Source organism: Stenella coeruleoalba (genome assembly GCF_951394435.1).
Source record: "Stenella coeruleoalba genome assembly, chromosome: 10".
NCBI classification, from domain to species: Eukaryota; Metazoa; Chordata; class Mammalia; order Artiodactyla; family Delphinidae; genus Stenella; species Stenella coeruleoalba.
The window spans coordinates 2,184,131-2,205,774 of NC_137156.1; the positions used below are offsets into that span (position 1 = coordinate 2,184,131).

The 21,644-nt window shown below is 54.9% G+C and overlaps 1 protein-coding gene across 7 annotated transcripts in view; it reads right to left on the reverse strand.

The window, feature by feature from the left end:
* Window positions 1-21,644, reverse strand: part of SLC22A23 (solute carrier family 22 member 23) — a gene marked incomplete at its 5' end in the record, with an annotated part of 147,398 nt that overhangs the window by 4,622 nt on the left and 121,132 nt on the right. For all 7 annotated transcript variants that reach the window (XR_013830350.1, XM_079935684.1, XM_079935677.1 and 4 more), the window contains 5 exons: window positions 11,408-11,531; window positions 12,629-12,661; window positions 14,234-14,466; window positions 16,599-16,701; window positions 21,192-21,319. Coding sequence is in view for 6 of the 7 variants with exons in the window: in XM_079935684.1 (XP_079791810.1) it covers window positions 11,408-11,531; window positions 12,629-12,661; window positions 14,234-14,466; window positions 16,599-16,701; window positions 21,192-21,319 (621 nt within the window). The remainder of the gene's footprint in view (window positions 1-11,407; window positions 11,532-12,628; window positions 12,662-14,233; window positions 14,467-16,598; window positions 16,702-21,191; window positions 21,320-21,644) is intronic.

Consider the following 21,644-nt stretch of genomic DNA (forward strand, 5'->3'; position numbering starts at 1 on the left):
ATCTACAGCTGGACACAAAGGACCAGAGCCTGCCAGAAAGATCCACAGCTGAAGACACGGGAGGAGCCACAATGAGCCAGGTAGGGGGAGCAGGTAGGGGGAGCAGACGTGCAAGATGATCGAGGCTCGTGACCCCCACCGGGGGGGCGACCCACACACCGGAGAGCAAGCACATCGCGGAGGTGCTCCCACAGGAGACAGTTCTGAGCCGCACGTCGGGCTCCGTAGCCCGCGGGTCCTATACCAGGAAAACGGGCCCCCGGGGATGGGGGGGTTTTCAGGGGTCCCAGAGGACTGGGGGAAACAGAGACTCCACTGTTACAGGGAGTACACAAAATCCCACGCGCACTGGGACCAAGGGCAGAGCAGTAACTTGATAGGAGCCTGGGCCAGACGTACCTGCTGGACTTGGAGAGTCTCTCAGACAGGCAAGGGGGCAACTGCAGCTCACCCTGGGGACACAGATGCTGGTGGCAGACATATTTGGGAGTTTCTACCATGGGGACGCTGGTGCCGGCGACCACCGTCCTGGCTCATGAGCTCTGAGACCCGGTCCCACCCAACCGCCTGTAGGTGCCAGTGCTGGGGCCACCAGCCGGGTGGGAACACAGCCCCACCCCGCAGCGGACAGGCCGCTTAGAGACTTCCTGAGCGCACAGCTGGCCACCTCTGGACATGGCCCTGCCCACCAGAGGGCCAAGACTCTGCTCCACCCAGCAGCTGACAGGTGCTGGCCTCTGGTGCTAGGAAGCCTGCGCAGCCTCTAGACCAGTCCCGCCACCACGGGGCAGAAACCAGAAGCAGGAACACCACGATCCTGCAGCTTGCAGACCTCGGCGCTCCCAGCTGGCCAGTGCAAGCTTCTGGACACCCGGACCCCATACCCAACTGTGCTAGGAACTGGCCCCAGCCACCAGCAATCTTACACCAGCTCTCTGGCACTCACCCCAGGACCTGGCTTCACCCAGCAGTAGGGGGTCAACAGCTCCAGAGTCGCCTGGACCCTGACGTCACCCATCAGTGACCTGGCACTAGCCCCAGGGTCCCTGGGGATTCTGCAGCCTCCGGACCAGGCCCCACCAACCAGTGGCCTCCACACAAGGCAGAGCTTGGCAGTCAACCAGACCGGGTGCCAACTAAGCCCACCAGACCACCCACGTAGCCAGCCCTCCAAAACAGAAGGAACCACACAGCCCTCACAGGGGGCGCCCCTACATACAGCTCTGGTGGCGAGTGTGCTGCTGGGATGCGTAATGTCTCCTACAGAGGGGGCCACTGCTGAGGTCGAGAAACAACCTACCACATACGTAATATACAAACAGCAACTCAGACAAGACGAGGTGGCACAGAAACCTGCTGCAGACGAAGGAACAAAATAAACCCCCAGGAGAACAACTAAGCGAAGCGGAGACAGGCAGTCTACCCAAGAAAGAGTCCAGAATAATGACAGTAAAGATGATCAAAGAGCTCGGGAGAAGAATGGACGCACAGAGCAAGGAGTTAAAAGCTTTTAACAAAGTGTCAGAAAATATAAAGAACAGCCCTACAGAGGTGAAGACTACAGTAACTGAAATGAAGGCGTCAGCAGCAGACTGAGTGACAGAGGAACGGATCAGTGAGCGGGAAGACAGAGCAGTGGGAGCCACTGCTGCTGCTGAACAGAAGGAAGAATGAAAAGAAGTGAGGCCAGAGTGAGAGACTCTGGGACAACACCAGGCACACGTAATGCTTGCATTACAGGGGTCCCAGAGGAGGAGAGAGAGCAGGGGGCACAGAACACATTTGAAGACATAACCACTGAAGACTTGTTTAACCTGGGAAAGGAAACAGACATCAAGGTCCAGGAAGCACAGAGAGTCCCAAACAGGATCAACCCAAAGAGGACCACTCCAAGACTCACTGCAACTGAAGTACCAAAAAATAAAAACAGAATATTAAAAGCAGCAAGAGAAAAGCAACAAACAACATACAAGGGAACTCCCGTAAGGCTATCAGCTGTTTTTTAGTGGAAACTGCAGGCCAGAAGGGAATGGCATGATCTATTTTAAATGATGAAGGGACAAAACCTACAACCAAGAATACTCTGCTCAGCAAGGCTCTCGTTCAGATTTGATGGAGAGATCAAAGCTTTACAGACAAGCAAAAACTAAGAGTTCAGCACCAAACCAGCTTTACAGCAAATGTTAAAGGGACTTCTCTAAAAGAAAAATAAATAGCTACGACTAGAAACAAGAAAACTATGGAAAGAACTAAGTGGTAAGGGCAAACATATAGTAAAGGTAGGAAGTCATCCACAAACAAAGCTAGCGGGGGGGTTAAAAGAAAGAAATGGTAAAATCATGTATATCCACAATAAGCAGTTAAGGGATGGACAGAACAGTTAGATGGAAAATAGGATGTGAGGGGAGAAGAGGACAAAGGCAGGGTTTCCTTTGTTTTGTTTGTTTCTTAAAAATTTACTTTTGGCCGCATTGGTGCAGGGCTGCATTGCTGCAGGGCTTTCTCTAGTTGCAGTGAGCGGGGGCTATTCTTCGTTGCAGTGCACAGGCTCATTGTGGTGGCTTCTCTTGTTGCGGAGCACGGGCTCTAGGCTTGCGGGCTCAGCAGTTGTGGTGCGAGGGCTTAGTTGCTCCGCGGCATGTGGGATTTTCCTGGACCAGGGCTCAAACCCGTGTCCCCTGCATTGGCAGACGGATTCCCAACCACTGCGCCACCAGGGAAGTCCCAAATGCAGAGTTTTAAAATTAAGAGATCAGCACCTTGAAACAGTCACATGTATATATACATAGACTGCTATATGATATACATAGACTGCTATATGAAAACCTCACGGCAACCACAAGTCAGAAATCTGTAGTAGATACACCCATAAAAAAGAAAAAGGAATCCAAACGTAAAACTAAAGATAGTCGTCAAATCACAAGAGAAGAAAGCCAAAGAAGAAAGGGGGATAAAGACCTCCAAAATCAAATTCAAAACAATGAACAAAATGGCAGTCAGAACATACATATCGATAATTACCTTGAGTGTAAATGGACTAAGTGCTCCAACCAAAAGACGCAGGCTCGCTAAATGAATACAAACACAAGACCCGTATATATACTGTCTACAAGAGACCCACTTCAGACCTAGGGACAGACACAGACTGAAAGTGAGGGGATGGAAAAAGATATTCCATGCAAATGGAAATCGAAAGCTGGAGTAGCAATACTCATATCAGACAAAGTAGACTTTAAAACAAAGGCTATTACAAGAGACAAGGACACCACATTATGGATAAAATGATCAATCCAAAAAAGATATAACCATTGTAAATATATATGCACCCAACACAGGAGCACCTCAATATATAAGGCAAATGTTAACAGACACAGAGGGAGAAACTGACAGTAACACAATAATAGGGGACTTTAACAGCCCACTCACATGGATGGACAGATCATCCAGTAAGAAAACACTGACCCTAAATGACACACGAGACCAGATGCACTTAATTGATATATAAAGAGAGCATTCCATTTGAAAGCAGCAAATACACATTCTTTCCAAGTGCATATGGAACATCGTCCAGGACAGATCACATGCTAGGCCATAAAACAAGCCTCAGGACATTAATATATCCGGCAGCTTTTCTGACCACAAAACTATGATACCAGAAGTCAACTACAAGAACAGAACTGCAGAAAACACAAGCACAGGGAGGCTAAACAATATGCAACTAAACAACCAGTGGATCACTGAAGAAATTAAAGAGGAAAATACCTAGACACAAATGAAAAAGAAAACACAACAATTCAAAACCTATGGGACACAGCAAAAGCAGTTCTAAGAGGTAAGTTTACAGTGATACAAGCTTACCTCAGGAAATAAGAAAAATCAAACGAACAACCTAACCATACTCCTAAAGGAACTAGAGAAAGAACAAACAAAACCCAGAGTTAGTAGAAGGAATGAAATCATAAAAATCAGAGCAGAAATAAATGAAATAGAGACTAAAAAAACAATAGAAAAGATCAACGAAACTAAAAGCTGGTTCTTTGAAAGGCTAAACAAAATTGATAAACCTTTAGCCAGACTCATCAAGAAAAAAAGGGAGAGGGCCCAAATCAATAAAATCATAAATGATAAAAGAAGTTTCAACTGACACCACAGACATACAAAGGACCATAAGAGACTGCTGTGAACAACTATATGCCAATAATAATAGTCAACCTAGAAGAAATGGGCAAATTCTTAGGTACAATCTCCCAAGACTGAACCAGGAAGAAATAGAAAATATGAACAGATAATTACCAGTAATGAAACTGAATCAGTAATTTAAAAACTCCCAAAACACAAAAAAGTGCAGGACTAGATGGCTTCACAGGTGAATTCTACCAAACATTTAGAGAAGAGCTAACCCCTATCCTCCTCAAACTATTCCAAAAAAACTGCAGAGGAAGGAACACTTCCGAATTCATTCTATGAGGCCACCATCACCCTGATACCAAAACCAGACAAAAATATCACAAAGTTATAGGCTGCTGATTAATAACATAGATGCAAAAACCCTCAACAAAACATTAGCAAACCAAATCCAACAATATATTAAAAGGATCATACACCACAATCAAGTGGGACTTATCCCGGGGATGCAAGCGTTTTTCAAGATCTGCAAGTCAGTGTGATACACCACATTGACAAACTGAAGAATAAAAACCATATGATTATCTCCATAGATGCAGAAAAAGCTTTTGACAAAACTCAACACCGGTTTATGATAAGAACTCTCCAGGAAAGTGGGCATAGAGGGAACATACCTCAACATAGTAAGGGCCATATGACAAACCCACAGCTAGCATCATACTCAACAATGGAAAGCTGAAAGCATTTCCTGTAAGATCAGGAATGAGACAAAGATACCCAATCTTGCAACTTTTATTCAATATAGTTTTGGAAATCCTAGCCACAGCACTCAGAGAAGAAAAAGAAATAAAAAGAATCCAAATTGGAAAGGAAAAAGTAAAACTGTCACTGTTTGTGGATGACATGATACTATAAATATATACAGAAAATCCTAAAGATGTCACCAGAAAACTATGGAGCTCATCAATGAGTTTGGTAAAGTTGCAAGATATAAAATTAATATACAGAAACCTGTTGCATTTCTATACACTAACAATGAACTATCAGAAAGAGAAATTAAGGAAACAATCTCATATACCATTGCAACAAAGAGAATAAAATACCTAGGAATAAACCTACTCAGAAAACTATGTCACTGATGAAAGAAATTGAAAACGACAAAAAAGAGATGGAAAGATATATCGTGTTCTTGGATTGGGAGAATTAATATTGTCAAAATGACCATGCTACCCAAGACAAGCTACAGATTCAATGCAATGCCTATCAAAATACCCATGACATTTTTCACAGAACTAGAATAATTTAAAAATTTTAATGGAAATGCAGGAGACCCTAAATAGCCAAAACACTCTTGAGAAAGAAGAACAGAGCTGGAAGGACCACACTCCCTGACTTCAGACTATACTACAAGGTTACAGTAGTCAAAACAGTATGGTACTGGCACAAAAACAGACACATAGATCAGTGAAACAGAATAGAGAGCCCAGAAATAAACCCATGCTCTTATGGTCAATTAATCTATGACAAAGGAGCCAAGAATGTACAATGGGGAAAAGAGGGTCAAGGATTCTTTTCTGGAACATCCATGGCACACACTGTGTTTCATAAATGTGGGGATGCTGCAGATCAGATCACCCTGGTTCCTCGGCAAGAGGGCCACCGTCCCAGTGAATGGGGCAGAGTGAATGTGAAGACCTTACAAAGAGCGGTGCGACTGACTCCACTGGAAGGTGAATAAACGAGCACCTGAAACAGCTCTTCAGTCCTTGTGAGTCTGGCCACTCCAGGAAGCCACAGGAGGCTGCAAGGGATTACATGGGGCACCGGAAATAAAGGACGTGTTTCACGGGCCTTTGATACCAGTGAGATATCATTTTCTCTAAAACTGCCCATGTGGGACTTCCCTGGTAGTGCAGTGGCTAAGAATCCGCCTGCCAATGCAGGGGACACAGGTTCGAGCCCTGTCCAGGAAGATCCCACATGTCATGGATTAAGCCTGTGCGCCACAACTACTGAGCCCTCATGCCACAGCTACTGAAGCCCACGTGCCTAGAGCCCGAGCTCAGCAACAAGAGAAGCCACCGCGATGAGAAGCCCGCTCACTGCAATGAAGAGCAGCCCCTGCTCGCCACAACTAGAGAAAGCCTGCTCGCAGCAACGAAGACCCAACGCAGCCAAAAATAAATAAGTAAATTTATTAAAACAAAACAAAACTGCCCACGTCTGCCTGACCTTCCCTTAAGTTGAGTGGGGTGGTGCTGATGAGCGTGAGAGGCTTCCCCGCTCAGTGCAGTAAAGTGCTCACGTGGTTAGTGCACAGGGACGTGAGTGCACAGCCCACAAGGAATTCCTGAGCAAGGAGCTGGCTTCCCCTCAGAGTCCAGGTGAACTATGTCATGGTAGCAAGTCACGTCAAATGAACGTATTTGATTTATGGTAGGGTTCGATGACTTGTTTTTAAAAAGTACCGACATCTCTACAGATGCATATATATAAAATGCTATCCATGTACACGTGCATATGTAATATGCAATATAGCCTTACGTATTTTTTCCACAAAAGCAATTTTCTGTTGGTGTTCTATCAAGGAGACCTTGAAATTAGGAACAGCTGTGGCAGAATCTGGTATTCCATGTTTGGATCTGTGTTGCTTTTAGAAATCTCAGTTCAGAGAATGGGATCATTGCGTGCTTGGTTCTAAGGTGTAACTTCATCTTTCTCCCCGCAAATGCTGACTCTGTACATTTTCTGCTTTTCTCCAGGTTGTCACGAGAGGGCAGCACACGCTCACGTTTAAACAGGAGAGTGGCAGCCGCCTCGATTTACAGATAAAGGAGAACCTGGAGCAAGGCTGCCTTCTAGTGCTTTCGGAGCTCGAAGGCTTTTACTGGTCGTCTGAATTTTACTAGTAATAATATCTAAATTACTTTGAGGATAGAAAGATAGGTACACAGGCAGACTTCTTAGAAGTAGCAAGCTTGACAAAACTTCCGGAATCTTCAGAAAAAAATAAAGGAAAAAAGAAAAAAGAAAAATAAACAACAAAAAACCAAAAGCGACAACAAAAAAGAATCTTCAACTCATTCTTTTAACCATGTTAATACCAGCGTCTTGAACACAGAAAACAAACCTCCTGTTTTCCACTTCCTTCTCTGTATTACTTGTCTTGACTACCTTCCTGTGAAGTCAAGGACGAAGAAACATTTCTGCCCATCTTTACAGAAATATCACTGCCCAAAATATTCAGGTAGGAATAATGAACACCACCAGTTGTCACTTACTGCGGCCAGACCCTCTGTGTACAGTCTGTCCCCCACCAGTCCCCCCACGAGAAGGCTGTCATGACTAGTCTTGTTTTGGGGCAGAGATGAGCCCAGCTGAAGGACGTGCCCAAGGCCACGGAGGAACACAGGTTCCCTGCCTGCTAAAGGCCCGAGTCGGGGGCTCCGGGGGGATGCGACCTGTGTGCTTGGCTGTCCCCTGTCCTGTCTGTCCCCCTCCTGCTGTTTAACGGTGAGGATTACCCATCACCCCCTCAGCCTGCGGTCACTCATTGAGCGTGTGTTATAAACATTTATATATATATGATGCAAATTTTAAAACAAGCTAAACGACCCCATGTGTCACGTGACACACAGGCCATCTCTCCTCCTGGTGCCCGTTCCTGAGGCATGTCTGGAGCAGTGACATCAGGTGGGGTCCATTGGGGGTGGGCACAGGGAGGAGCCAGAAGGAAGGTCTCCGGAAGGAAGACGCTTGGAGGAAGGGGTGGGCACCTGAGGGGAGGGAAGAGCTCAGCCGGAGAAGGGGGTGGGCAGCCAGGGAGCGGGTGAGGAGGTGTCAGGCAGTGAAGTGGCCCCTCTGCTCAGGCAAAGGAAACAAAAGCAAAAAGAAACAAATGGGACCTAATTTAACTTTTTAAAGATTTTGCACAGTAAAGGAAACCATGGACAAAATGAAAAGACAACCTACTGCATGACAGACCCTGTTTGCAAATGCTATGACCAATAAAGGGTTGACATCCAAAATATGTAACAGCTCATACAACTCAACATCAAAAACAAAACCCCGATTGAAACAATGGCACGAGAACTGAATAGGCATTTTTCCAAAGAAGAAATGCAGGTGGGCAACAGGCACATGAAAAGATGTTCAACATCGCTAGTCATCAGGAAATGCAAATCCAAACCACAATGAGGCATCACCTCACACCGGTCAGAACGGCCATCATCAAAAAGAACACAGGTAACACGTTGAGGAGGATATGGAGAAAAGAGAACCCTCGCGCACTGCTGGTGGGAATGTGAAATGGTGCAGCCGCTATGGAGACCAGTCTGGAGGTTTCTCAAAAAACTAAAAATAGAACTACCATATGATCCAGTAATTCCACTTTTGGGTATATATCCAAAAAAACTGAAAATACTAATTCAAAAAGATACATGCACCTCTGAGTTCGTAGCGGTATTACAATAGCCAAGACATGGAAGCAACCTAAAGGTCTACTGACAAAGAAGACGCGGTAGACGTATGCAGTGGAATATTACTCAGCCGTCAAAAAGAACGCAATTTTGCCATTTGCAACATGGATGGGCTTGGAGGGCATTATGCTAAGTGAAACAAGTCAGGGAAAGACAAATACTGTACAATATCACTTATGTTTGGAATCTAAAAAATACAACAAACTAGGGAAGATAACAAAAACGAAACAGACTCTGGTTACCAGTGGGGAGCGGGAAGCAGGGAGGGGCAACATGGGGGTAGGGAGTGAGAGGTACGAACTATTAGGTATGAAACAAACTACAAGGATGTACTGTACAACACGGGGACTACAGCCAGTATTTTATAATTTACCTTTAAATTGCTATATATTAACCTTCAAAAATTGTGAATCACTGTGTTGTACACCTGAAACATAATATTGTATATCAACTATATCTCAATAAAAAAGGAAGAAATACCCTGCAGCCGGGGCCCGGTGCTCTGGGAGCCTGACGAGGTGTCGGGAGGTGAGGGATGCGTCCCTGCCACCAGCGCCTGCCCCACCCCCCGCCCTGCTTTGTGAGGGCACACGGAGACAGCGAGGCCTCAGGGACCCTCCTGCAGCTTCCAGGTGACACTGGGCCTGCCACACCAAAGCCACCAGCTGCCCCTACACCGCCGAGGCCCAAGGGGAGGATGCTGAGAAGCCGGCCACGGGGAGGGCGCCGTCAGCGTCTGGGTGGGCGCGCCGGACAGCTGTCACGCGTGGACAGCCAACGTCCCCCAGGCTCTGTGCAAAGGAGTTCTTACCCTGCTCTTCGCTCCTCGTTAGGCAACCCTAACCTTCGCTGCTGTTCTCGTTCAGAGGGTGTGTGCTTAACCCGTGTTGCAGAAAAGGCTAGTTTTGCACTAGGCAACGTGAAGCTCGCAGACCTGGGTGGCCCTCCCAGCTCCTCCTGGCTCACCCGTGAGAAGTCGGGGGAGGCAGGAAGTCCATTTCCTCCCAGCGACTCCGTGGGACTGTCCCTGGGTGGGCACGCGAGGAAGGGCCGGGACGAGGGGTGTCCAGCAGGGAGAGTGACTCGCCGGCAACACCAGAGAGCCTTCTGTCCCCACCAGGAGACCCCCCCGGACCTCATCTCCTGCCTCTGCAACTATAAACGCATCACCTAGGGTCAAGTGAACATGTTTTCTAGTTTGTCATCCTGGCAAGCTGACCCCGAGAACATTTTCTATCCCCAAAATAATCTTTGCAGGTTTGCCTCAGAGAGGAAAAGGATACTGCATTTCCTTCAGTTTAGCTTGTTCAGCTCTTTTCAGCAAAATCTAATGATGATTCACGAGGTCTGCCGACTGCTGAAGGGGAGGCTGGCCACCCCCAGAGAAAGATACAAGTCTGACCTCAACTTCCGGTCTCCTGAAAGAGTCCTCCTTGCTGGGCTCTTTGGTAAAGGAAGGACATTAACTGGGTAAAGAAAGACACGGGGGGGCGGGGGGGGGGGCTGCTGCTCTCCGCCTGGGGCGCTTTGCAATGTCCTGCATGAAATAAGCCCCAGGCTCACTTCCCGTGTCAGGTTAAGCAGAGGGTTGGACCAGGGTGAGTTACTTGCATTTGCTTGCTTTTTCTTAAATGCACAATTCCCTGCCATTTTATTCCCTGGGTACGGGACAGCCTTCAGGCTTGGCATGTGTATGTAAGAATCCAGGAGGATGAACCAGAGCGAGGCCAGTGAAAATGCTGTGTCAGCATGACGCCTGCAGACGCGGGCCTCCTCCCAGAGCCCGGCACCAGGGACCAGATGGTCAGTCCTGGGCGTCCTGCCTGAGTGGGACTGGCCCCTGCCTGTCGCCCACGTGGGAAAGGGAGGATGGAAGGGTGCGATCATGCTGGCTTCTGGGCGGTATCCCACAGCCGATTAACTGCCACACTCCCAATTACACTTTAACAAGCAGAGCGCGTGCGCTGGGCAAGCTGAGACGTTCCCACACCAAGTTCTGGAGCTTGACCGGACGGAAGTCACAACAGTCGCTACCGGGCAGACAGCGTGACGGCAGGGAGGTGATGCCCTTTACGAAAGGAAACCCTTCCGTGTGGCTGTAACCTCGACAGCACCAGAGGGTGTGCCTGCCCGCACACCGCTGCCCGGGACGGTGCCGGACGGAGCAGACCCCCCCTCCCCTCCCCAGGAAAGCAAAGGCAGCTGAGTGCCCGCCACCCCGCCTTTCAGAAAACAGACCCGTCACGGACTCCTGGGGGCCGGGCTGCACACTCGGCCTCTGCCGGACACAGGCGGCTTCTTAACCAATATTTGTCCAACAAATCAGTGATGTAACTTCTTGGGATTTCTCTCCGAGGCCCTTCTTTGGGCTGGAGACACTGGCCTCTCAGGCCAGTAGAAAACCAAGGCCCTTTCTATCTGCTTTGTATGTGAAACAGACTGTTTCCGGAGTCCTCCTAGGAGAGTGGACAGCGTCTGGGCTGGAGCAGAGCACAGGCGTGAATTCAGTGGCCTCCCCACTCCACTCCTTTTCCAGGCCCTGCCGCGCTGCTTGCGCCCCCAACGCTCCCTGTCCCTCCAGCTGCCTGGACGGGACCCAGGGGCCAGCCCTCCCCTCACTCTGGGTTCCCTGGGGGGCGGGGCGGAACAGCGGTCTGGGAGCTGACGCCCAGCACGGGCCGCAGCTCGTCCGGAGGCCGGAGCAGAACGGGTGGCTCGTTCACCGGGAGCCCTGCCAGACGCGGAGCCCCGCCCCCCGTGTCCTCAGAAGAAACGCGCCCCTGCACGGGCGGCCCGCCACGCACCTTATCACTGTGGGAGTGATCTCTGCACAGAAGAACACGCTGAGGCTCCCCACTGCATGGGAGGCGAACATGCCCACGATGGAGAAGGTGATGGAGAACTTGTCTTTGACGCTGTCACTCATTCCTGGGGGAGAACCAGGGGGGTGGTGAGGGGGGCGGAGGGAGGCCTGGGGCCGAAGAAGGGTCTTCCTCCTCCCCTCTGCCCAGTGTGAGATGCAGACCCGGGAGATGCAGCAGCGTGTCCCGGGGTGGGAGGTCAGAGCCCTTCTGGCAGGAGCCTCTGTTGGGTCCCCCGGGAGTCCCTGCGGGTCTAAACTGTGGGGCTCAGGCAGACTCTGCCGGACGCCGTAGCCTAGAGCGGCCGGCAGGGAGGGAGGCTGGTGGTCTCCCCGACGCTGTGGCAACGCCCTCCCGTCCAGCCTTCCGGCTCAGCTCCAGAGAAAGGTCTCTGGTTCCAGAGAGCCTGGCCATCCTGGCCTCAGGCCTGACCAGTCCAATACAGGGACAGGGCGGCCCAGGCTTGACCGAGGGGAACGAGAACTCAACCCCGAGAGGAGAACTTATGGGCCTGGAGGGAGCGAGCTGGACCAACTGGAGCATCTTGCCAGTGGCACCGGGTCTGACCTCACACCCAGGCGGCGCTAGGCGGGCACAGCAAGATGCTGGGGTCCCACATTTGGGGCGCAGCCCACTTCCCCACAAGGCTGCACTGGGAGCCCTGGCGGCACGGGCTCGGTTAGGCCAGGCACGTGTGCGCAGCAGTGTCGCGTGCGGGGCAGAGGCTATGCCGTCCCAGAGGCCGAGAGTAGCAGGCTTGCGTCGCTCACAGGCGGGGACAGCTGCTTCCCCTGGCAGCGTGGTCAGCCGGGCCCCCAGAGCCGTGTGGCCCAGCCCAGGCCTGTCCCCAAGGCCCTGCATCACAGTGGAGGCTGCTGGGCTGTGCTGGCCACTGGTGCCAGGGGCAGGGGCGAGGGCAGCGTGCAAGCCGGGCACAAAGCGGGTGGGGGGCGGGCGGCCCGACTTTCTAGAGGCGCAAGGGGCAGAAAGGACAAGTGGATGAGTATAGTGTCCAACCTACGGCCAACTTCAGCTGCAACTCTTGGGGTGAAAGGGGGAGGGGAGAGAGAGGAAAGGGAAACCACAAGTCTGTGAGTCTTTGTGAAAATGCCCTGCAGGTGCAATAAAAAAGACAACACGGGGCCGCACGTGCGTTCGGCTCACCTGAGTCCGGATGCTGGCTGTATTTCCCGATCACTGGACCACAGGAACGGCGGCACACGAGGAGGAAGGCGGGCAGGGAGGGGAGAAAGAGAGCAGGTCGGACGAAGTTACCACCGCGTGCTTCCACGCGACTGGTTTCTAAGCACACCCACTCCGGGACCAGCAGGGGTGGCCTTGCAGCCAGCCCGCCAGGCCCACTCGGGGAGCCCAGCTGACGCCGCCAGGGGCCAGAGAGCAGGAGGGACGTGGCACAGACGTGGGGGAGGGTCCAGGGCATCAGGGCCGGCATTTGACCAAATGGAGCTCCTTCTGTTCGGAAGGGAGGGCTGGGCCCCTCTGGCCTCGTGACCTGGGGAGGACACCAGCTCCTGAGAGCAGGGGCCCGCGCGCAGCGGGGGAATCTCGGACTTAACTTTGGACTTAATGTCCGAAGTTACTCAAGTCACTGCTGGTCTGTGCTCGGGGCACCAAGTGCTGTGGGCAGACCCGGCAGACAGCATCGCTGTGCCCTCCCAGCCTGGTCCCCACGGTGCCTGGTCTCCTGGGCATCCCTGCTCAGGGACTAAGAAGGGCGGCTGGGAGCCCCGGGGCTGCCGTGCCCTTGCATGTCCGCCCAACCGGCGGGAGCTGCAGAAGACTCCCCATAGGGCAGCTTGGGCGGCCCCACCGGGGGACAGACCCCATGTCGTCACAGCTGAAAATGAGACCAGTCTCCTGGCAAGATGCGGACCGCACGTGAACTTGCCCAGGTCAGAAAGCGGCTCCTGAGTCTGACGCTGGCTCTTCTAGAACCCAGTTTGCACAAGGCTGAGAAAGCCTCGGTTTTCTTTCTCCTCCTCCTGTTCTGGATCCTCCCTCCCCACCTGGACACCACGCAGACCTGAAACACTACTGCAGGCGTCTGACTTGCCCAGCAGCGCTGACCGAGCTCTGACAGCTCAGGGGCGAAGGCAGCCATCAGAGCCACGGGGTCCCCGCAGCGCCTGAGTCCACTGGGGGGGACGGTGCTGGGCGAGAAGGCTCGGCTGTCCGGCTCACTCCCGCCTCGCCCCGGGCGGTCAGATACGCTGCGGCCCGTCCCCGTGGCGGGCGAGGGCTTTTGTTCACCAGGAGCTGCACTACGCGTGCCTTGTAGAGTTGGGTGGGCGACACGGACTGGCTAGCTTTTCTTTAAATTACTTTTAACGTTTACTGAGAAATTCTCTGGCCCCAAGAGCAGCTGATGAACTTGGAAGCAGTACTGAAAAGCAGTGTCCCAGTGCAAAGGTGTCAAAATGTATCTACCTCGCCCTTGATCTCACATGAGGAAAAAGTCCTTCATTCCTTCTCACGTGATGGATCACAGCGGGAGAGCGTGGCCCCCAGTGGGGTCACCACGCCCACCAGCACTGTCAGGGCCCAGCTACCCGGGGCAGCGGGAAGCCTTGGGGTCGCGTGGGAGGAGGGGGCACCCCACGCACGTGTTCCAGTGCGAGCTCGTCCTCCCCAAAGCAGCCCCCTGCAGCCGTGGATTCTGGAGGACGCCTCGGGCTGCCCACCCACGCAGGGCTCTGGAGCGCATGCCAGGCCCTGCCCACCGCCCGCCCGGGGCCTGGGCCCACTCACGGTTGAGCAGCCCGAGCTGCAGGAGCGAGGCCAGGGCCGTGAGGATGACGAAGAGCAGCAGGCCTCCCCGGCGCCCCAGGAGCCGCACCGCCGGGCACACGGCCAGGCAGGACGCCAGGGCGATGCCGGCCGCCGTGTAGTAGTCGGCATAGAAGTTCTCGAGCAGTGGCGCCTTCACCTCGTGGCCCACCATGCTGCGCGCGAAGCAGTGGTGGATCCCGAAGCCGGTCAGCCTGCGGGGACACAGTGCCTGAGGCCACCACCTCCCGGCGGGCGCGGGACACCCTGCGCCGCGTCCAGGGGCAGAGCAGCCCCTCGGAAGGTGGCGGGGAACGCACGTCAGAGAGGACGTCGGGGGGGTGTGCGCGGTCACCGCCCTGCCGTGGCCTTACGGAGGATGCAGGCATAAAAGCAGGGAGGCCCTCGGCTCAGACGCTGCCTCTCAGGAAATCCAGGCGCGAGGCGGGCGCCCCCAGGGTCCCTGCACCGAGGGGCCCATCAGAGCCACTTTCCAGGCGGGCCGACAGGCGGGCAGCACAGCGGGTGAGCACGGCCTCTAGGACGCACCGCCCGTCTACACCTCTGCCTCCCCCGGGGTTCTGGAAACTCGGGGACCCGCCCCGAGAACTGGCTCCCCCCCACCCCTCGCTGCTACTCGCGGCTCATGGGGCCTGGAGGGACAGGAAGGGTCAGGCCAGTGAGGACATCTGGCCTTGGAGACCGTTCAACGCTTAATTTACCGTCCCCCGCCCCCCCTGCCCTGGGTTCAGCCCCCTCCTGCCCCACAGGGTCACAAAAACCCGCAGGGAAACGTGTGTCCCAGCCGCTCAGGCGGATGTCCATTCTGGGAACAGGAATAAAGATGTGTCGTGTTCCCTGGGAGCACAGGGCAGCAGGGCTCTGAGGCCCCGGTGGACGTGCCCCGTGGGAGCAGGGCTGCGAGCGCCTGCATCTGTCCCTGAGCTGAAACGCCCTTCTCTCCCAGCCTCCCTCCTCCGTGCTTTCAGCAGACCTTGAGGACGCATCAAGGTCAACTACAGACCCAGTCCTGCAGGAGGGAGCCGCCCTCCTCCAAACCCGGCTCCCCTGGGCCGCGTTGGACGGCCTAACAAGTGTGAGTTCGGCGGGGCTCCTGGTCTCAGGGCGGGTCTCCCACCTTGTTGTTCTGGGGGAAGGACGTCCTCCGACCACAGCAAAGCCAGAGAGACTGGCTCGCCCTCCCCCGAAACAAGAATCATTAAGGTGGAAACTCCCCATCTTGTCTATGTCACCATTTGTGTTTTTTCCAAAATAAAAGTTGGAGAAGTGACCCCACTGTAAACGGTCCCACTGGCCCAGCCGGCGTCTGCCTGCGACTGGGCAGCGGGTGGCCAGGCTGGAGCTGACTCTGTGCAGAGACGGGCCTGAGGGCTCGGCCCCGACCAGGCGTGCGGCGCGGCTGCCCCTTCCCCTGCCTGGGCCTCGGCTGCAGGACGAGGTGTCCGTTAGATCTGGGCTCTTCCACTGCTTTGGCGCTGGGCTGTTTTGTATCCTCCCCCAAATTACTTAACCTGGAACCCCAGTCCCGACAGCTGATTAAAGGAGCGGCTTCGACAGGAGCAGCTGTGGGACGTAGGGCCAGAGGCCCGCCCCCGGGCCTCGCTCTCTGCCGAGGACTGCCGTCCTGAGACTGCGCACCGAAGGGTGCGAGCTCCCCTCCCCCAGTGACCTCTAACCCCCGACTGCCCAGATGACCTGTGACCCTGAACGAGGCCCACCTGGGCGAGCAGGGAAGGGCAGGGTTACTGAGCTGCGAGTCAGCAGCACAGGCTTGCCAGTGCACACCGAACCGGGGACAGTGCTGGCAGGAAACGGCGTGAGCCACGGGGGTGCGGGTGCAAACCTGGGGCGCCGGGCTGGATGTGGTCGGCTAGGCGGGAGGGCCTCTGGCCACGTGTGGAGGTCGCACCCAGGGCCGGGCCGGCCCATCACCACCCGCCGTGACCCTGGGGTCGGGCCTCTGCAGGCGCTGGCTCCACGCAGGGAGGCCCACACGTGGGGGTCCCGTCGCCCCCGAGCCCCCCGCCACTGTGCCTCGGGGGGAGGTGCCTCCTGGGAGGTGCATGGCCAGAGAGCCCCGCTCCCAGGACGGCCCTGGACCTGAGTCTGTTCTCCGGCAGCCCCGTCCCCCGGGACACGTCTGTGCGGCCCGAGTGGCAAGCAGGGGGAGATGCCGGGCTGCCCCGAGGCTGGGGGTCCGCGTCTGCAGGCACCCGTAGCCCGTCAGACAGCTGTTCAGAAGCTCTGACGGGGTTGCTCAGGCTCACCCCGGCCCTGCCGCCTCTCCCCCGCCCCAGGCCCGAGCCCGCCTGCGCCCGTGACTCACGAGTTCACGCACAGCACCACAATGTTCTTCCACAGGTTCCGGGTTCCTACCACCTTCACGATGCAGACCTTCTTGGGCCTCCGGGAAAGCTCCTTCTCCAGCTCTGCAGGGTGGGGGGACCCGTGAGCCACGCTCGGCCAGGCAGCCCCCCCGATGGCCCGATGCGTGGATTCGGGGGTCAGGAGAAGGAGAGTGTTTCTCTTTTAGGCAGGGGCAGGGCCTGGCTCTCAGGGGAGAAAACGCGCCACAGAGACACCGACTTGGCAGGTACAGCTGCCCACGGGGCCCGCAGGGAGGCGGCAGGACACACACAGCAGCCACCTGCGTGGGCTCCGTCCACTTGGAAGGGCTGCGGAGCCCGCTGGCGGGCACAGAGGCCCTGGTCGGGCTTGGGCAGGCGTCCTCTTCCTTACAGAGTCTGAACCCTCTGCTCAGGGACCAGGAGATGCACGCACTGCTCTGGTCCCCAAACCAACTCTGTGGGCCAAACAGGCTGAGGCTGCTTCCTCTGCACCTGCCCCCACACGGCCCACATACTAGGAGGAGAAATGAGTGACTGAATGAACACGTGTGCAAACGCGTGCACAGAGGTGTGGCCCGTGCACATACGTGCGCTGAGCCAGACAGACGGCGTCTCGGCTCAGGTGACGTGACCAACTACAGCTTGGTCGCGAGACCCAGCTTCTCGGGGGCCCAGACCAGCTCTGAGCAGACGCCAGGCCCACGTCAACGAGGTCGAGGCGTTTGCCACCGTCCCGGGGCTGCCGGTTCAACAGGGAAGATCCAACGAGGAGACGCCCCAGCCTCCCCGTCTCCCGGCATCTGTGAGCAGAAATGCCGCACATTCAGCCTCCGGGTCTGTCCCTGCTCCCCTGGCCGGCCGTGCCCTCGGGGGAGGGGACCCCTTCTCAGGGGCCAGAGAAGAAAAAGGAGACTTAACCAATCAAGACTGCCGAGGTCAGGGGATGCAGGGAAAGACTGACAGCGCACCGACCACAGGCGGCTGGGAGGTGAGCAGGCAGCCCTGGGTGGGATCCTACGGCAGGGTCACTGGGGGTGACGTCCGGTCCAGGCTGCAGCTGGGCTGACTGCAGTGCAGCGACGGCAGTTTCCCAGTCGTAACAGGTGCAGGGGATGTGCGATGTTACAACAGGGAGACTGACTGGGGCTTTTTCAAAATTCTGTGCTCTCTTTGTAACTTTACTATAAACCTAAGAGGAATTCAAAACAAGTTTACCAAAAATAAAGCATGCAGTGGGGTGGGAAGGCCCGGAGGGAGTGGGGTTGCCTCAAGAGGGGCCCAGGAGCTGCAGCCCCCTCGGGGGGGCTCTGAGGTGTGCCCCCCTGCCTGTACTGCTTAGGGGTACTCTCACCCCTGGATGCCCTACCTCTTTCCTGCCATCCAATGGCGAGAGGGTCACCAACCTCACTAGTTACAGCTGGAAGGGGCAACAGGTTGCTTAACCATAACGGTTTAGGAGTTTTTTATTTAAAAAAAAATGTCTGGATCAGTGTCACCAGCTGGGGCACACAAGGGAGAAGGCGACACCTGTCCTACGTCCGAGGGATACCATGCTCCCTCAGTTTCCAGAACTTTCTTCCGTGTCAATATTCAGGCACAGAGCTGCAGGCATGGACGCTCAGCTCCTGACGTCCTCCTGGCCTTTATCATCCCCTCTGCGAAAACAGGCTCATTTGATTTACAGACATACTTTCCCCACGGTCAGAACGCTAGGAAACTTTTAAAGAGCACGGAAACATGGTTAACAAACACATAGCGTTGATCCAGCGATCCGAGTATCTTCACTGCTGTGAAACTGGTCAGGAACCTATTTATCACAGCCACGCTTGCGCACCATGGAAGTCTTCCAGGAAGAAAAACTAAATGCCCATTCGCATGGCTATGCAGGTTTAAATTTTTTTTTTTTTGGTAATGCAGCTAAAACTTAATTCCTGATACTTTCTAGTGTATGAAACAGATGTTAAGAAGCTGTAGTAACTGTAATTATGACCTTTTATCTTTCTTATTTTAAAGCTTTAAACTCTGGAGCCCAAGCTGATTGTAGTCTACAGAGGTAACTGCATTATTCTAAGTGGAATTACACTAACCTCTCCGGGGCTCTTGGTATGTTCTCTCTGTTACCTGCATCCCCAGCCTCTCGACACCACCACAGACACGCAAGAAGCCATGAGGCCTTCCTGGCCCCGCGCTCCGGCCGACCCAGACCGTCCTGGCCTCTCCCCACCCACTGCAGAGACTCCTTCCTGGGCCTGCGGGGACACCTGCTGACCCCAGAAATTCCCTCTCAACGCGCGAGGCTCCAGCCGGCCCGAGGCCTCTTGCAGGAGCAGAAGTAGGTGCGGAGGGTCAGAGGCAGGGCGCCGGGCTCGGCTGCCTGGGGCCGCCTTGGCTTCATCTCCTGCTGGGGTGTGACTGGTGCAAGTCACCTGACGCTGGGAACCGTGAGGTGGCCCGATACAGGGACCCGCTTCTCACCTTGGGTTCAGGACAGACGGACAAGACAGAGTGAGGCACGTGGGGTGGGATCCCCGCTCGGTTACCGAGAAGGGCTCGGGTAAAGCCCCTGTGGGCCTGATGGGGGCCTCGTAGCCCCCAGACTCGCTGCCTGACCTGGTGACGCCGGACTTGGCTGCTTCCCTGCGGTCAGGCTGCCCGGAGAGGGCCTAATGCCGGGGACCCCCTCACCGCACCTGGCTCACGTCCAAGGAGGAAAAGGGAAGCCGGTTCACTCTTCCTCGGGGGCTCCTTCCATGCGGAGGGAATGCCGGGAGCAGGGAAGCCGTGCCTCCAGCTCTCAGCCGCCTGGGCCCCTTTCCCGTACGTGCAGCAGGGGCGGGCGATCTGATCCATCGGAAAGGCTCTGATGAGGGTCAAACGCCTGTATGGCGTCTCAGCCCCCAAGGCAGGGCTGAGGGCAGGGCAGCAGGGAGGATAGAGTCAGGGCGGGTGAGAGCCTGGGTTGGGGACGGGATGCTGGTCCAGTGGCCTAGATAAGATGCTGGGACACAGCATTCAAGCAGGCAAACCAGTCCAGCCTAGGGAGGTGCAAGGGGCCACTTGCGAGGAAACGGATACCCGCCTGCCTCCAGCTTTGCCCTGGTGCCATGACGTCACTGTCACCGTCACCCTGCGCCTGACAGCTGGGAGGGAACAGAGACCCAGAGGCGGGCGAGAGCCGCGTGCCCCGGGGCGTGAGCGCATGCCACCCCAGCCCCCAGTCGGGGGGGTCATGCGTGCTGCTGCCTGCCCCCCAGCACAGACACCAGCACCAGCCCAGCTCCTGAGCGAGGATACCACTTTCTAAAAACAGGAGGGAACGAATCAGCGTAATTAGGATGGAGAAAACAAGCTTCTCCCAGACACTATTTTAACCTGAAAAAAGTGGAGTGTGGTGATTTAATTAGGGAAATGCCAGAAACAAGGCACTTTGACTTAAGAGCGCTGACCTGCTAATGGATGGGCCTGGACAAGTTTGGGGACAAGAGCCAGACAGTCCAAAAGGGGCAAACGTGGCCTGAAAGGAGCGAGGTCCACGCACCCCTCACCCCCCCGCCCGCCACGCCAGCACGTCCATCTCCCTCTCGGAAGCAGCACAGGGAAGCTGCTTCTGCTGGGCTTCCTGGGCTCAAGTCCCAGCACTACTACTCACTAGCTGTGTGACCTCTGGCAAGATACTCAACCTCTCTGTGCCTCAGTTTCCTTGTCTGCAAATGGGGATAATTACAGTACCTTGCACAGAACTGCTGTGGAAAGATTTAAGGTAATATCAACACACCTCTAATATTGATATCAGGTGCTTGCTTTTCCTGTAAAAGTCCAAATAGTCAATATTTTAGACTTTGCAGGTCACAATAAATCACTTCTAGTGCTTATTAAACAGACAATGTTCAGGGTTCCTTCCAAGATCTACTGGATGAGAATCTCTGGGTGCCGGGAGGGGCCCAGGAGTCTGGATTTTAACACCCTCCAGGTGCCTCATGGATCTGATCTAGCTTTCGTGCTGACGTTCCTGACCAAACCGCAGGCAGGCAAGGCTGTGTGCCCCGTGCCCCATGGATCTGATCTAGCTTTTGTACTGACGAGTCTGGATTTTAACGCCCTCCAGGTGCCTCATGGATCTGATCTAGCTTTCGTGCTGACGTTCCTGACAAACAGATTCTATGGACCTGAAGTGTTCCGCGTCCTCAGAGGCCCAACCAACAGGTCCTGACAGACACAGACAATACAGCAGCTCTCTGCAGGTCCTGTTCGGGAGACAGGGAGCGAAGGCCAGTGCCCCCTGGCCAGGACCGCCGGCACCAAACCGCAGGCAGGCAAGGCTGTGTGCCCCATGCGGTTGAGCCCTCAAGGTTCCCCCGAGGGGCAGGGGCACGCAAGGTCACGCCGTCCTCTGGGTTTGGCCTTGGCCATGTTCCTGGTCTAGCTGAGGACCGACTGCCCCAGGAAGCTGGACAGCTGGCTGGGCAACGAAGGCACCAGGGGTGATGTGGGGTGACTCCCGGTCCCGGCGGGACGGGTGGCGGGCCCCCGAGTCTGGCAGGGCTGAGGGTTTGAAGGGAACGCGTGCTCACCAGGCATCACGCCTTTGATGTCACTCTCGGGGTTCATGCGGTTCTTCTGTGTGAAGCGCAGGATTAGCTTCTTTGCCGACGCAAACTGGTGGGTGGCCATGAGCCACCGCAGGGACTCTGGGAAGATCCTGCAAAGAGACAGGGAGCGGGTGAGGCTCTTCCCATCGGGGGAGGCGTCAAGACACAGCTGTCGGGGGCTGGGAGCGTCCAGCCGGGTCGGACTGGGTACCCGTCTGCGAGCGGCGGAGGCTGGCGGGTGCTCAGGACTCTCTCTTGGCCCAAGCGGACGAGAGAAGACCGTGGCCCTGGGTGTTTCTGGCTTTCTCTTAGAAAGTGTAGAAGTTGCAATGTTTAAAATGAGGCAGAAAGGAGCAGTATCCTCCCAGCTGTGTCAAGAAATCTGTGTATACTTTTCACCAGATGCTGGATTGCTAAAACACGTTCCAGCAATTC